The sequence below is a fragment of the Ctenopharyngodon idella genome, chromosome 3 (assembly GCF_019924925.1).
Source record: "Ctenopharyngodon idella isolate HZGC_01 chromosome 3, HZGC01, whole genome shotgun sequence".
NCBI classification, from domain to species: Eukaryota; Metazoa; Chordata; class Actinopteri; order Cypriniformes; family Xenocyprididae; genus Ctenopharyngodon; species Ctenopharyngodon idella.
The window spans coordinates 3,780,552-3,798,298 of NC_067222.1; the positions used below are offsets into that span (position 1 = coordinate 3,780,552).

The 17,747-nt window shown below is 36.5% G+C and overlaps 1 protein-coding gene across 1 annotated transcript; it reads left to right on the forward strand.

The window, feature by feature from the left end:
- The first annotated feature begins 2,295 nt into the window (after positions 1–2,295).
- On the forward strand, positions 2,296–17,026 carry jpt1b (Jupiter microtubule associated homolog 1b). Its single transcript, XM_051888415.1, has 5 exons — positions 2,296–2,509; positions 6,232–6,371; positions 11,318–11,430; positions 13,346–13,376; positions 16,557–17,026. The coding sequence occupies exons 1-5, from the start codon at positions 2,454–2,456 to the stop codon at positions 16,667–16,669; spliced, it is 453 nt and encodes a 150-aa protein (XP_051744375.1). The 5' UTR covers positions 2,296–2,453; the 3' UTR covers positions 16,670–17,026.
- The last annotated feature ends 721 nt before the right edge of the window (positions 17,027–17,747 follow it).

Sequence of the window (17,747 nt, forward strand, 5' to 3'; positions counted from 1 at the left end):
GACGGAGTTGACAAATACTGACAGAGTTGACAAATACTGACGGTGTTGACAAACTGACGGTGTTGACAAAAACTGACGGTGTTGACAAAAACTGACGGAGTTGACGAACTGACGGTGTTGACAAAAATATGACGGAGTTGACAAAATATGACGGAGTTGACAAATACTGACGGTGTTGACAAAAACTGACGGAGTTAACAAATACTGACGGAGTTGACAAAAACTGACGGTGTTGAGAAATACTGACGGAGTTGACAAATACTGACGGTGTTGACAAATACTGACGGAGTTGACGAATACTGGCGGTGTTGACAAAAACTGACGGAGCTGACGAATACTGACGGTGTTGACAAACTGACGGTGTTGACAAAAACTGACAGAGTTGACGAATACTGACGGTGTTAACAAACTGACGGTGTTGACAAAAACTGATGGAGTTGACAAAAACTGACGGAGTTGACGAACTGACGGTGTTGACAAAAATATGACGGAGTTGACAAAATATGACGGAGTTGACAAATACTGACGGTGTTGACAAATACTGACGGAGTTGACAAAAACTGACGGTGTTGACAAATACTGACGGTGTTGACAAAAACTGACGGAGCTGACGAATACTGACGGTGTTGACGAATACTGACGTGTTGACGAACTGATGGTGTTGACAAAAACTGATGGAGTTGACAAAAACTTGATGGTGTTGACAAATACGGTGTTGACAAAAACTGATGGTGTTGACAAATACTGACGGAGTTGACAAAAACTGACGGAGTTGATAAAAACTGACGGTGTTGACAGACAAAAACTGACGGAGTTGACAAATACTGACGGAGTTGACAAAAACTGATGGTGTTGACAAATACTGACGGTGTTGACAAAAACTGACGGAGTTGACGAACTGACGGTGTTGACAAAAACTAATGGAGTTGACAAAAACTTGATGGTGTTGACAAATACTGACGGAGTTGACAAAAACTGACGGAGTTGACAAATACTGACGGAGTTGACAAAAACTGACAGTGTTGACAAAGGTCCAGCTGGGGCCAAATATGCAGTATACATAAATAGAATCATGAAACAACATTAGAAGAATTACCTATATGCAAAAAACATTAAATCACATTATATCGACTTTTTGAGAGCACTTGTCAACCATCAGACATAAAACCTGATGGAGTTGATGTTTGACGGAGTTGATAAAACTGAATATTTTTCCACCTTAACCACATCTTGTACAGTGGAGCAATTTTGTTTTCTTTCTCAGTTGTAGCTGCTTCAAGAAACATATCAAAAATGGCAAGATTTATTCCACAACTATTTACAGAAACTACACTGAGACGACGGAGTTGACATGTTAAAGCAAAATTTGTATAAAGCATTGTTTGTATAAAATATAAAAAGATATAAAACTTCCAGGACTATGTGTCCTACTGTGAGATCCACAATGAGCAGGAAATAGGAAAGGGGTCCTCAGAGTTAAAGATGACCATGACCCCGCCTGATTTATTCAGAATTATAAAAAATCCTGACGGAGTTGACACAAATTGAGGACACAACTTTGATAGGCATTTTTTATGGAAAATATAATTCAAGACTTAATTTTGCTATTGTTTGATATATTCCAAATCTCTGTCTTTCAATTTAAATGTGTATTTTTGAATTTGTTGCATTTTTAAACACTTTGTTTGGCAATTATTACATTGTGACCTCATCCTGAATTACATGTATTTTCCAAGTATAGAGCACATGTTTAAATAATACTAAGAAAATTATTTAAAATTAAAATCAATGAATGTCCTGAGTATCCAGATTTCCTTTAGATGTACTGTTTTAAGTATTTTTATTTTGATGAATGTATTTATTTTTTAACATAAATAGGGCCTTTGTGGGTAGGACATGTTTTGTCCCTTATCTCAAGAATCAGTGATTGGCATGATTTTAGCAATTATTCAAAATTGCATTCAAATGAATTATAATAATCATTAAAATAATTAGATATAATTTTGCATAATTAGAATTCATTGTAGGTTGAAGAATTTAAGATATGATTCAAATTATTGTCTAATTATAAAATGTCATAATATAGGTGTTTCAGTTTGTTCTAATGTCTTACGGTAATTTATACATTTATAATGTAAATATTCGCATAACACGTTTTTAGTAAATAGCCTATGGATGATTATGCAGTAAACCACATCACATAAACCCAGGAAGGCTACTATCTGATTGACAGTCGATCATCCAATCAAACGCCAGGGACCGCTCTGCTCTATCCAATCACATCGCGCGTCTCTCCGGGGGGCGGGGTTTCGTGGGCTGGTCTAAAGGGCCGCTCCGCTGCACTCGGATTTCAGCTGGTCCGGGCGGAGTCCATGCGGGATAAAGGACTTAGACGAATTCAGTCAAGCTGAAGGGTTTCTAACGCGTTTTAGCGAGCACATTACCCGCTCAACATGACTACGACGACCACTTTCCAAGGCATGGAGCCTGGTGCCAAAAACAGTTCCAGGTAAATGAATTTAAACGTGTTTGTTGCGTTCGCCAGGCAGACAAAAGAAGAGCGGAGCTCAGAGCTGGAGGTGATGATGATGATGATGATGATGATCATGGTGGCCTGATGGATGGATTCCTCCTCCAATACACGAATTCAAATGAAGCTAATCAGCCTAAATATGAGGACTTAATGGATTTGGATTAATTTAACACTTTCATTTCATCTGAATTCACCCAGACTGTCTGCCACCACCATCATCATCCTCTTCCTCCTAGCCATGAACATCCATCCACCCTTATTCTGCTCTGAGATCCAGTCCAGGCACATTATACCCAGGTTTGACGTGTATTTGATCTGATGTTTTGATGTGGATGGAGCTCAAACTTCAGCCATTATAAAGGAATGGGGCTGGCAGGCTGCCACTGTACATCTCAAACTGGGAGATTTGCTTTAAAGTTTAGTTTGCATTGTGCATTGCATTGATTTTAATGAATAGATGCTTTCTCTGCTGCTTATATTTCTTTTTTTTTCTATCAGTTTAATCCAAGTCATCTGACTATTCAGTGTAACCCTCAAGCTCTGGCCCAAAAATACACGCTCCATTGTCCTTAAAAGGTTTCTGATACTAGGCTTGGAACAGATGCATTGAATTTCTTCCAACCAACCAGTGGAAGGTTTGCACGTCTGGCCAAAGGACTTTGTGATCCAAACTAACTCATATTTTTTTTTTTTTTTTTTAGGTGTGTTTGTGTGTCCAGAAATGATATCATCTGTAACTTTCAGTCAGTGAATGAGGGAGGGATGGAGATGCATTCTGGCATTTGCATGTCAAAAATGTTGCAGTGGCTTTTGTTGCACAGAAACGAGGTTTAAAATCAGGATTCAGGCATTGTCTAGTCGGTTTAACCTGAATATTAAGGCATCCTTGGTGCAACATGTTGCCACCCTGACACCTTCAAAGCTCATTTTCCTGTTAAATCCAAGTAAATTCACCCAGTTTTACTCTTAAAATCCTGTGTGTCTGGGGTTCCCCTCAGTAGGACGGCCAGAAATGTAGGTCAAGCCGAGAGCAGGCGTGTTTATTGGTCACTCGGTCTGATTTAGTGATGTTTTCAGCATGTATCTTGGGCTTGAGGAAGGATTTTTAATGCCATGTGTCTCCTGTGTCAGTTGGGTGGGGTCTCAGGCGAAGCGGCCTTCCTCTCTCTAATAAAGTCCACTGATCGGATCCCAAAGCTTTAGTCTGGTTAAGGCATTAGCTGTTTCAGACGGCACTGGTTGGTTTTATAATCTCCACACCGTCGATTCCTTTGACAAAGGGAGCAGAAAGTTGCGTTTGGATGGAGGCGAGACCCTGACAGCTGCCGCCGGGTGTCAGCTGGTCTCGTGGAGGGAGGGCTGTTGAGATAAGCGTTGGGCTTTTCAGAAGCATTGATTAGGGCTTCCCTCAGCCGCATCAATCACAGGTCCACTGCTTTTCATCCGGGGTTTGCTGACACCCGCCCTCATGTCTTTTTAATGAATCAACATATGTGCTGAATGAGAACCATCCAACGATGGAATCTGCACTTGGTGTGAGCAGATGAGCTGGACGAGTCAGCTGTGTGTGTGTGTGTGTGTGTGTGTGTGTGTGTGTTCAATGGTGGGTGGTACGACCAAAATCATTTGTTGTATTGTATGCGTCACTTTATATTACAGCGACCGGTTTGCCTCACAATGCAGTTTTTTTTTTTTTTTTTTTTTTCTCTTTACTCAAAAAATGATGCATTTTGATAACCATGTGGTAGGCTAATGCTTATTCCTGTAGCTCAAACTGGTCATGTGTTCAATTAAATTCCCAAGGAAAGCATGAATTTATCAAATGTATATCTTCTATAAAAGGCATCTGTGAAATGCATAAATGATCCAACGATCTAAACGCTTTATTTATGAGAGGTCATAAAAGGTCATTTTTGTGAGACTTCTTTGACAAATCTTATTTTATTGGACCGTCCTGATCTAAATATTTAATTTATATTTAATGTTTTATTGGACTGTCCTCATCTAAATATATAATGTATATTTAATGTTTTATTGGACTGTCCTGATCTAAGTATTTAATACTTTAAAATATTAGGTGACCGTTTTATTCAGTTTTCATTTATGGGGATTTTTAAAAAGACTTCTAGGAAGATTTTAGATTTTGTAGCCAAAGAAAGAGCATATATACACTCTAAAAAAATGACTGTTAAAAAAACGAAAAATATTTACACAGCAAAATACCGTTTTCCATTGAAACGGTAATATACCATAAAAACAATGCATTCTGGGTAATAGTTGTTGCCTATAGGCAACTTTCTCAAAAGCGACAAATAATATTATCCAGAATGTATTGTAATATCCAGAATGTATTGTAATATACAGAATGCATTGTAATATACTGTAAAAACAATGCATTCTAGGTAATATTTGTCGTTTTCGAGGAAGTAGCCTAAAGGTTACTTTCTCGAAAACAACTAATAATGTTGCGCAGAATGCATTTTTACGGTATATTACTGTTTCAATGGAAAACGGTATTGCTTGCCAAACATAAATGACAAAATGCTTAAAAGATTAGTTCACTTCAGAATTAAAAGTCTGATCATTTACTCACCCCCATGTCATCCAAGATGTTCATGTCTTTCTTTTTCTTCAGTTAAAAAGAAATGAAGGTTTTTGAGGAAAACATTCCAAGATTTTTCTCCATATAGTGGACTTCACTGGGGTTCAACGGGTTGAAGGTCCAAATGTCAGTTTCAGCTTCAAAGGGCTCTACACGATTCCAGACGAGGAATAAGGGTCTTATCTAGAGAAACGATCGGCCATTTTCTAAAAAAATAAATAAAAAAATTATATACTTTTTAACCACAAATGCTTATTTTGCACTGCTCTGTGATGTGCCACACATTACATAATCACATTGGAAAGGTCACATGTGACTGAGCAAGTGTTTACAAAGCGAACGTGCAAAGACTAATTCAAACGCTCTTAAAAAAAAAAAAAAAAAAAAGGGTAAAACAACGATGTTGGACGATTTTGAAGTTGGAGGAAGTTTTTTGCCCAACCGCGGTACTTTCGCCTACGTCACGTGTGACCTTTCCAACATGATTACGTAATGCGTGGCGCATCGCAGAGCAAGTGCAAGACGAGCATTTGTGCTTAAAGTATATACATTTTTAAAATGACCAATCGTTTCTCTAGATTAGACCCTTATTCCTCGTCTGGGATCGTGTAGAGCTCTTTGAAGCTGCATTGAAACTACAATTTGGACTTTCAACCCATTAATCCCCAGTGAAGTCTACTATATGGAGAAAAATACCGGAATGTTTTCCTCAAAAATTCGACGGAAGAAAGAAAGATGTAAACATCTTGGATGACATGGGGGTGAGTAAATTATCAGGGAATTTTAATTCCGAAGTGAACTAATCCTTTAATTTCATCATCTTGACACACCCTGCTTTGAATTTTTGCATGTTGCTTCATCATTCTCACATGTAAACAGCATAAAGTGGTAATTTCTACTGGTATCATGCTAATAAGATCTCGACTGTTGACATATTTGCACAGTATCTACATCATAATGTCCAGCCCTTCTTCTGATAGTGTTTCTTTTCTGCACTATTGAGTGTCATTAGGCTGAGTGTGCTGTTTGTTAATATGTCAATGATTCGTTGATTTGCATGTTCCTGAACGCCATTCTTCTGACCGATGTCTCGTAGGGTGTTGCGTCCCCCTGGCGGAGCCTCTAATATTTCCTTCGGCACAGATGATGAGAAGCCTGTGCGCAAAAACAAGATGGCCTCCAGTATCTTTGCTGAACCTGATGACCCTCACGCTCACCGGAGGAACAACCCGCCAGGTACAACACACACACACACACACACATACACATACACACACACACATACACATACACACACACACACACATACACATACACATACACACACACACACACACACACACACACACACACACATACACACACACATACACACACACATACACACACACATACACATACACACATACACATACACACACACATACACACACACATACACACACACATACACACACACATACACACACACATACACACACACATACACATACACACACACACACACACACACACATATACACATCTGGTTCAAATTCTGCTTCTGGTCAGATCTGGACTTTGTTAGATTTTAATGCTTGTATTATTTGAAACCAGCATGGCATTAACGCCACCCTTATGTTTTTAATTCATGTCTGTATAACTGATCTCATCTATATGAATGTCTAAACCGTAAATCTAATTTAAAAGTTTGGGGTCTGTAAGATTTTTATGTTTTTGAAATGTTCTCGTCCAAGACTGCATTTATTTAATCAAAAATACTGTAATATTGTGAAATTACAATTTTTAAAATCACTGTTTTCTGTTTGAATATGTTAAAATGTAATGTAATCAAATTTGCTGAATAATTAATACAGTTTCAAATTATAGTTTTGAATGAAAAATGACAAAACAAACTTAGCAGGAATATATATAATATAATATAATATAATATATTTTATATATATATATATATATATTAGTTTTGTAGTCCATTTTAGTGAAATGGGTTAAAAATATTGATGTATTAAAATATTAATGGCCTTTAATGATTCACTATTGGCTTATTATTTCAGTGGGAAAATGTCAGAAATTAAAGAGTGCTTTTGTTAGATTTTCCAGGTTTAACCCACTCACTGCTTTCACAGATGACCACTTATGTGTCAGCATACTTGTTGGCATGATGTCATTTCCTGGACTAATATCCTGACTGTTCAGTGATTGAGGAAGTGACTCGTGATGTAGAGAATGTTAGGGTGTGACATCATGATGCGTCCAGTCCATTAGTGCGTACAGGACGGTCTGCTTTACACAGAAAAGTGTTTCTTTATAAATATACCTGTATTTTATTCAAAAATTGAGATTTAAATTTAAATGGGAATATGTTCCTCAGTTTTTGTGTGCTGTTTTTGTGTGCTGTTTTTCTGCTCAAAGTAGCACATCATTAGTTTAGCAACATGTCAAACACTACTGAAATCACTTGAGTTGTTTCCCCCATGTGCTTCACATGCTGCTCCAAATCCGTCACTTATGTAGGAAGTTGCCTCAGAAGGGAGCTGCCCATGTAGACAGCGAGGCAGCTCTGTGCTGTTTGGATGTTCAGAGTTTGACAGCATCTTTATTTTCTGAAAAAGAAACATGTATTTGCATGCAGTAGCGTTTTGAATGCAGTCGGCAGTCGTGTGATTAGCCCTGCACAAGCTCATATACGGATAAACGCTCGTATCGGGATAATCTGAGCTTTTGATTCAGCGCTAATGCTTCACTCGGGCAGGTGTCGTTCCTATATCTGTTTATTCTCTCTAAAGGCCTTTGCTGGCTCTCTTCTGGGATGTTGAATCCCGCTGCATCTGATTATTTTACAGCCATAACTCAAACAAAACTGAAAATTCTGTAGCAAGCAACTAGATATTTATAAGCTGATCTAAGTGTCCCAAAAAAAACTTTTAGTTTTAAAATATTTGATGTGAACTTCATGTCCTAAAGGGTTAGTTCACCCAAAAATGAAAATTCTGTCATTAATTACATTAATAATCTTCAGAACACAAATTAAGATATTTTTGATGAAGTCTGAGAGGGTTTTTTTCCATCTCCCATAGGCAGCAACATAATTACCACATTCAAGGTCCAGAGAAGTAGTAAAAACATCCTTAAAATAGACAACGTGACTACAGTGGTTCAACCTTAATGTTATGAAGTGACGAGAATACTTTCTGTGCGCGAAAACAAAACAAAAATAACAACTTTATTGAACAATTTCCTCTATACCCTGTCAGTCTTCTACGCCATTGATGCAGCGTCGGGCAATACTGCGTCAACTCCGTACGAGTCTGACAGGGTAGAGAAGAAATTGAGTTAAGTCGTTATTTTTGTTTTGTTTTTGCGCACAAAAAGTATTCTCGTCGCTTTATAACATTGAGGTTGAACCACTGTAGTCATGTTGGCTATTTTAACAATGTTTTTACCACTTTTCTGGACCTTGAATGTGGTAATTTCGTTGCTTTCTATGGGAGATTAAAAACCTTGGATTTCATCAAAAATATGAAACATGAAAGTTATTTAATGACAGAAATTTCATTTTTGGGTGAACTAACCCTTTAAGGTCTTGGAACTTGACTTGTTAATGACTTTGTTTCCCGGTAAGCCGGTGTGAAGTTTTGCATACTGATTTTAGTTGTGTAAAGCATCCGGTCAGATTTTATTTTTTGGGAAACGCTTGGCATTTTTACGTGTGCTATGTATCATGTGGTCCATGTCGGATGTGTGGATTTTCTCTCATATAGTCTTGCTCTGACTGAATGAGCTTCTCTCCTGTCTGACAGGAAGTTCATTGTGTCGACCAGAGGTGCCTGACAGGATGTTGTTGTGGTTGTCCATTGTGATTTGTAAGGGGTTTCGTTTTTTTATGTTTTTTTTTTTTGTTGTTTTTTTTTTTTTGTTTCAACTAATGGATTGTAACAGTCGGTTCCAAAAGTAAAAATTACATTCCATTTTTGTCCATTAAGGCAAGACACTACAGGTGAAAAGAGTCAAAATTTTAATAATAGATAGTTGATTAATCACAGTACATTATGACAATTGATTTGTTTTACAGGTTTTCTATATATTCTATGTTTAAATATGCAAATGGTGCATTATCAATTTAAACATCACATGCACTAATTTTCCTATATTTCCAGAAGATAAATCTGAATACTGGAAAAAGCCAGGTTCAAAATTCTTGTTTGATTTTGTTGACATATTAGAGTTAAAGGTTTTTACAGAAGGGATTTTTGATATCTCTTTTTATCACTCCATAAATCAAAATACTGTCAACAGACAGAAAAACACAAGTTTTCACCATGTTTTTAGAAATAAAATGTTCTATAAATCAGAGAGAATGATATATGAACAAACCCCTCAGTAAAAACCTTCAGAATATAGATATGAATAAATATGTAAAGTTTGGTGTGTGTAAGTGCTGCTGAAGTGGAGAAAAAAACTTTAAAGATATGTATTGTAATTGAAATCTACTGACGCTAATACATAAAGTGCAATAAAAGAAACACTTAAATGTGTATTCTGGATGTTTTCTGTCCACTAGTCTTAAAGTAGTAGTTATGGAAGCAAATAGACCAAAATCTCAAAATTGAACCGTTGTTTAGCCCTATAGTGTATAATATGTATACATATTAAGTTGGTTTTTAATAATAATATATAAAATTTTCAAGACATGAACTGTCACAAATTGTCAAATGTTGCAAAATTATCTTGACTTGTCATAAAACAGTCACATACTATTTATTAATTTATCTATAAATATACTATATTTAGTTGATTTAAACTAAAAATAATCAATCCAAATCACATGTTTAATGGCAAACATGTTGAAGATTTGGGGATAGTCTGTCGATTCATTAAATAAGCTGCTTCCCCTCAAAAGCAGCGTACTGTCGCTCCTCCATTGACATCCATTCAAAAATGGCCTCTTGTCTGTTTTCCACTTTATCTGCGCTAACCTTGAAGGCTTGCCTTAGTGGCTCTGTTAATGGTATTCCTGTTGAAAACTTCACTTCCCATAATCCTGCAGAATGGCTGTTACCATGGAAACAGGAATCACTGCAAAATGGCTCAGCAGTGACCGGACACTCCCATGAAACATTGTGAAATGTAATCCAGCCCGTCTGCCCACAGCCTATTTGTACATTTTTGAATATTTTGGAAAACTTAAAATATATTTTTATGCTTTTAACTAAGTCAGCAGTTGTGCATTATACTGTTGTTTTTATTTGGATCTTTTTTTCTTCTCTATTTACTTTCATCGACGTGTGATGTTGTGATTTTTCTCAGTTGGTTTGGTTCACTTTCTCTGAAGGGGTGTGTGTGTGTGTGTGTGTGTGTGTGTGTGTGTGTTTCACCGTCAAGCTCATTTAATGTTCATAATCTCTCCATTGACACACAATAGGATGCTGCATTTGTTAGACAGTCAAACAAAAGCCCTTTGTTTGCAAAGAAGCAACCTCTGGTTCTCCTAGATGTGTTTAGGACTTTGACCTCAGGGTCACGTCACACTTAAAACACTCATGAAAGCCTTTAGGGGGGTGTGTGTGTGTTATGTTGTCATTAGTATCTTTTTGATGTACTACTGTAGCGTGTCAATTTGAAATTGCTTTAAAATGGCTTTCTTTTTAAAGTTTAGTCTTTTTTTTTTTTTTTTTTTTTTTTTTTTTTTTTTAAATGGGTTTCAGTTGACGATAATAGCCCTGATGTCATCTCTGGTAATAAATGCTGTCTGTTAATAGCAGTTCGTTCAGGTCACAAGCTGGCTTTTTTCCACCCACATCAAACAAACCAGATGCAAATGTGTGTCTTGTTTTCTTGAATCAGCTGCTGAAATAAACATTGTATCGTCATTGTGACTCTATTTAAAACTGGTTTGTTTTATGACCCAGATTTGACTTTGAACATCAAGCGGTGACCCAATACCCAACTAGAATTGTTCGAATCAAATTCATGAACATTTACCATGAATTTCATTGGACTAGCGGAAGGTTAATAGGACAGTGGAAAAATGCTGCGCCTGATATTGTTGTATGAAATGTTATGTACTGACAGGGCTGTAGAGTTTGTTTGGATGCACAGCCACTGTTTAGAAGATCCTATTGTTTATTGGTAAACTGAAGTATTGATAATCTAATGACCCAAGTGTGTTTCTGTCATCACAGGTGGAGAAGCATCTGGTGTCCTGTGCGGTGAACCCTCGGCTCCTCTGAGACGGTGCCAGCCCGCCATCGTTTATGATAACGGCGCTCCCGCCGAACGGCCCGCCAACAGTGTGGTGAGTTCAAACACGAGATTTATGAGTGCGATCTGAATGTAGGTCATCTGAACCTGTTTGAGCTTTATTCATTTAGTCATTTAGCAACCTAGAGCACATGAATGAAAGGGTGTGATTGGAGTTCATGCTCTTACACAACATGAACCCCATTTACTTTTCTTCATGCATGTTTCAGGTCTTACTGTGAAGTTCATCAGGACATTTTATTCTGGAGGGAAAAAAGTCACAATGCAAAAAAAAGGAATGTAAAGAATTTATTTAGATTTGACTTCTTAAGTGTGCAATTATTAATCATGTACTGTAAGGCCAGACACGTTCAAGGCAGAAGATACATAAATATTTTTATTTTTTATTTTGATGAAAGGTTATTTTCTGTAACCCTTCATAAAAATAAATCTTTATAAATTCTGCAACCGTTTATTTAAATAAAACATATAAAAAAGAATTAATAAAAAATCTTTATTTTAATGTACTTATTTTAAAGAAATATTGCTTTCAACCGTTCATCTAAATAAAAAAAAAAACGAATAATTAAAAAAATTCATAAAAATCTTTATAAATTCTGCAACCCTTCATCTAAATAAAACATAAAAATAAATCTTATTATAAATGTATGTATTTTAAAGAAAGATTGTTTTCTAAAAATTTAAAACATAATCATCATAATCTTTATTGTACAATTCTGCAACCCTTTATCTAAAAAACATAAAAATGAATCTTTATTTTTTTTTAAGTTTTCTGCAACACTTCATCTTAAAAATAAACAAATAAAAATAATTCATAAAATCTTTACATTTTGCAACCCTTTATCTGAATAAAAAATAAAAATGAATCTTTATTATAAATGTATTTATTTATTTTAAAGAAAGATTGTTTTCTGCAATCCTTCATCTAAAAATAAATAAAATTTATTATACTTTCTGCAACCCTTATCCAAAAAAATTTCAGGAAAAAAAATCTTTATTGTACATTCTGCCACCCTTTATCTGAATAAAAAATAAAAATGAATCTTTATTATAAATGTATTTTATTTTGAAGAAAGATTGTTTTCTGCAACCTTCATCTAAAAAAAAAAAAAAAAAAAAAAAAAAAAAATCATAAAATCTTTAATATACTTTCTGTAACCCTTTGTCTAAACATGATGATAAAAAAAAAAAAAAAATTATATTAAAAATATATTTTGAATGTTTGCAACATTTCATCAAAATAAATGAATAAAAAAAATAAAACAAGTAACATAACACCAGAGAAATTTGAGTTCAGAGGGGTTTCATTATCATAACTGTATTTGGCTCTCAGTAGTGCTGTTAACTGACTGTATGTGTGTCTAAAATAACACTGTTAGTTGGGTGGGGTACAAACTAACAGCCGCAGGGTCTGTGGAAAACACACACACACGCACACACACTGCTGGACACCACAGCTGTTCTCTGGGTCAGTAAAACCGCAGCTCTTTATGTGGATGAATTTCATTCATTTGTCCTTCACAGGAGGAATTTCTTACTGATTTTTATCCTGTGGTGATTTTTTTTTTTTTTTTTTTTTTTTTTTTTAAGAAGCTTTTGTTTCTATTTTCTGTCTTGAATGTCTCTGCTCTTAATTAATTGCACATTTTTATTAACAATCTTTTATCAAAACAAATTGTTACTTAATCTGCCTTTGCAATGCCTGTTTTTATAAATGCTGTGAGTGCAGAGAGAAATAATAGAATAATACTTCACAATCTATAAAATCAAGCCCTGCCCTTCTTTGTTTTCCCACTCAGAAATAAGTCGCATTACGGAGTTTAAAAACTTTCATGTTGTCAGGACAGTTGAACCGAATGAGAGACCATATTTAATACTGAAGCTTGACAAACACTGTCCAGGTTTGTTTTATAAATGCATCTGATCTCAAATCTGCTCTTGTTTTGCAGGATCAAAATGAACATGAGCAAGAGAACAACGGTGAGAATCAATTCCTTTTGTAAATTTCAGTGTTTCATTGTGGTCCAGTGATGGTGTTCTTTCTCTCTGCGCGTGTGACCGGTGAAGCGTGACTCACATTTGTTGAGGAATGCTGCTAATAAACGGTTGCTGAAGTTCTGCATTAGTTCTGGAATGTTCCCTCTCCGTTAACGGCACAGAGACACATATTCCATGATTCCACGTCTGCTGGCCGCTGCTTCAGTCTGGACTTCTCATTAAGGACAGCTGGAGTAACACTGATTCTGGATTTCAGATGACGGTCGGTCTCGCGGGACAGAATGAGGGAATTCCATTAGAAATCCAACCCGTCTAGAGTTCAGGACAGGGAAACCGGGACTCAAGTTTTAACCTACTAGACCGAAGTCACATGCTGATTGAGCTTTGTTGATTTGATATGCGTTCATCATGTGTTGGCATGACTCGGTTTAATTTTCTTTTCTTTTTTTGCAAATGGTCAGTGAAAAGAAGTGCTTAAACTTCAGAAAGTGTTGACCAACAAACTCAGGAGGTCAAACTAAATATGAGCTTTTATTTTTCATTCATTTAGTAGACACGTGTCTAAATATAGTTTTTAAACCTTCATTTATTTGTTTTTTCCCCTCTTTTAAATGTTCAATAGGTAGATTTTAAATTTAAAAAAAAAAAAAAAAATGATTAGTAGTAGTGTATATAAAAATATAACAACAATTATAATAAAAATAATAATTATTATTATTATTAAATGATCAAAACGTTTAACTAATAGATGAAAAAATGTTAGCATGGATAACAAGGTCACAGATTTTATATAAATGACACATTTATAGTTCACAAATGAATAAATGTTTTTTTTTTAAAAGGGTAAAATCATTTTGTTTTTTTGTTTTTTTTAACTGCAATGAATTTTAAAGGGCACATATTATGCCCCTTTTTTACAAGATTCTGGTGTCTGCAGAATGTGTCTGTGAAGTTTCAGCTCAAAATACCCCACAGATCATTTATTATAGCTTGTCAAATTTGCCCCTATTTGGGGGTGAGCAAAAACACGCCGTTTTTGTGTGTGTCCTTTTAAATACAAATGAGCTGCTGCTCCCTGCCCTGTTTCCAGAAGAGGGTGGAGCTTTAACAGCTCCTGTTTCGGTTGCTCAACAACAACAAAGCTGGAGAATGTCACGCATGCAAAATGAGAACTGAAAAAAATGGAGCTGCCTGAACCGAAGAAACACATTGCATTAGTTAAAATGCTTACATTTTCTTCATCTGCAGCTTTGCTTTGCTTCGCGAAAACAAAATGGCGGCGCCGTGGGTGGAAACGTGTAGATTAAGGGGTGGTAATATTAAAATAAGATCACCTTCCTACATCACTAGGGAGCTCATTTTTTCACATGCTTGCAGAGAAAGGCTTACCAAAACAGTTACTGAGTTGTTCTTTTTCTCATTTTCTGGGTTGGTAGATGCACCGGGGACCCGATTATAGTACTTAAACATGGAAGTCAGATTTTCATGATATGCCCCCTTTTAATATCAATTCAATAGACATTTGATGCATTTAAAACCAGCAACTTTTTCATTCTGGGTTAATTTGTGTCGTTTATGGGCAAATGTTTGTAGCTTTGTCTTCAAACACAGGCTTTGTGCCTCTTGTATGTTTGTGTGTCCTGTGACTTTAAGTATTCAGTATTCAGTGGCTCATCTGGGTTCATATAACAAGTCTGTTTACTAGTCCTGCTCTAGTGTTAATGTTAGGCCATTAGTCAATGCTGATAGTGTAAATATTATCCGTTTCTAGGGTCTTAATGTCTGCTGGGTTTGGCTTTTTACCAGTTAGCACTTTTGCATAGTATCTGACTTCAGCTCCTCTGAGCAAATGTTTGTAATCAGAATTCAAACATAGGGTCATTTTCATTAGATAATGCTGTATAAAAACTAAACTTTAACCCGCTCAGCGAAATTCTCTTCAGCCTGTTGTGTTTTCTTTCAGGTCAGTTTATGTGAATATCTGCTATAGTGCCCCCTTGTGGCTGTGGTGATATTGCAGTTTGTACTTGTTGCATTATGAATTGAGTTGACACTTTTCTGAACACAGTGTATGGAATTTAAAGCATTTGCATTCATATAGTTTTGTAGAGTATATATCAGGCCTTACTGGTGCACAATACTGCTGTGTTCATGAGCTGAATGCTATCCCTCTGATGGTATGAGTCCTTTTGAGAGACGTTTCTGAGTCACACCTTACCGAACGCTTGAATATACTTCCTGGAAATGTTCGATGTGACTGAATGATGAGCCATTATGTTTCCATCACCATAAAATGCAAATATACTGACCATTAGAGAGACAGTCCTGATATGCTGAGTGAGACTGTGAATGTTGTTCCAGTCATTGATGGTACTGAAGCACCGGTGCTTTGACATCTAGACTTCTGGACCTAGACTTTACATGTATGATAAGCCATTTTGGTTCTGAGATGTCAAAAGATTGAATGTATCCTCAAAATCAAACATTGAAATGTATTAAAAATGCGTTTGTATTGATATCCCTTAATGTTAGTAGAGCTTTTTTGCACACGCGCGCACGCACACACATACACATACAAGCTATATATATATATATATATATATATATATATAATATATATATGGAAAAACTTATTTCCAACCCTCATTGTGACCCTCTGCCTGGAATTATGCATTTTTAAAGGGCAGCTCCTTTAAAGCTCGTCAGTAAACAGCCACTGTTATGATTGAAAACATTATCCATATAAAACCGTCATTTATAGACAAAACATTATGAAATACTTACGGTTTGTAATACAGCTGTTGTCAGATCCAATACTTCATGTGTCAACAAAAGTTTCTTTGCAAACTCATTACACTGTGCCTCGCTGAAAAATAATATGCTCTGAACAAACATATAATCCTCTGACGTGATCCATGATGCCATTAGAATAAAACATCCTTTTACATTCACAAGCAGCTATATTATACTACATGAAAGGTAATATTTTTGGGGAAAAACGCATAATAGGGGCACTTTAAGCATGCATGTGGTTATTTGTATTGTTTTAGACAATGCAAATGCCAATATTTTCCTTCCCCTGCTGTTTGTAACAGAATCTCTGTGTCAGACGGAGTAGGACACTAGTATCCTAACCATTGTCCATCTGTGTTTGTTTTCCAGACGAGGTGGTGGAGCAGAAAGAAGAAGCCGCACAGCCTTCTGCCCCATCTCCTGCCAACCCGTCCGGCCGGAGGAACCCACCCGGTGGCAAATCCAGTCTGATCCTGGGCTGAAACGGCCTTCACTGAACTTTCTTCGCTCTTTCTGTCTTTTTTCTGTTTTTCTTTTTTTAAAAAGGAATTCCCCTTCCTCTTCACTCTTCTTGTGAGCCATGGAAATTTTTTGTCCTCCACCGTCTTTTCATTTTTTCTATTGCAAAAAAAAAAAGAGAAGCGATCGTTGACAGAAGCACTTTATGTAAGAGGTCCGTTTCAGCCGCTCCTGCAGGAATAATGGCATGAGAGATTCAGATCGACTTTTAATCTGCCCTGGTGTAAATCATTAAAGGAAAAAGGACAAAAAAACAAACAAAAAAAAAAGATTTGTTGCGCAAAATTTCTAAGTACAAATAAAGATTGATATGAATTTCACTGTGTTTGTGTTTGCTTGGAGTGTTACTGTCATATCAAAATGCCTACTTGCTTTTTAGTAAAATGTCAATATGAGGTGACATTTAATTAGGGGCCTTGTTAATACAATAATCAGTTTAGCTTTGTAAATGTGCATTTTGCACATTTTTGTTCTTTGCTACTTGGTAAATAAGTACATGTGAGCTGAAGTGTTATATCCCACCTATTAGTGGGTGGGATATATTAGGCAGCAAGTGAACATTTTGTCCTCAAAGTTGATGTGATAAAGCAGGAAAAACGGGCAAGCGTAAGGATTTGAGCGAGTTTGACAAGGGCCAAATTATGATGGCTAGACGATTGGGTCAGAGCATCTCCAAAACTGCAGCTCTTGTGGGGTGTTCCCGGTCTGCAGTGGTCAGTATTTATTAAAAGTGGTCCAAGGAAGGAACAGTGGTGAACCGGCGACAGGGCCATGGTCGGCCAAGACTCATTGATGCATGTGGGGAGCGAAGGCTGGCCCATGTGGTCTGATCCAACAGACGAGCTACTGTAGCTCAAACTGCTTAAGAAGTTAATGCTGGTTCTGATAGAAAGGTGTCAGAATACACAGTGCATCACAGTTTGTTGCGTATGGAGCTACATAGCTGCAGACCAGTCAGGGTGCCCATGCTGACCCCTGTCCACCGCCGAAAGCGCCAACAGTGGACATGTGAGCATCAGAACTGGATCACGGAGCAATGGA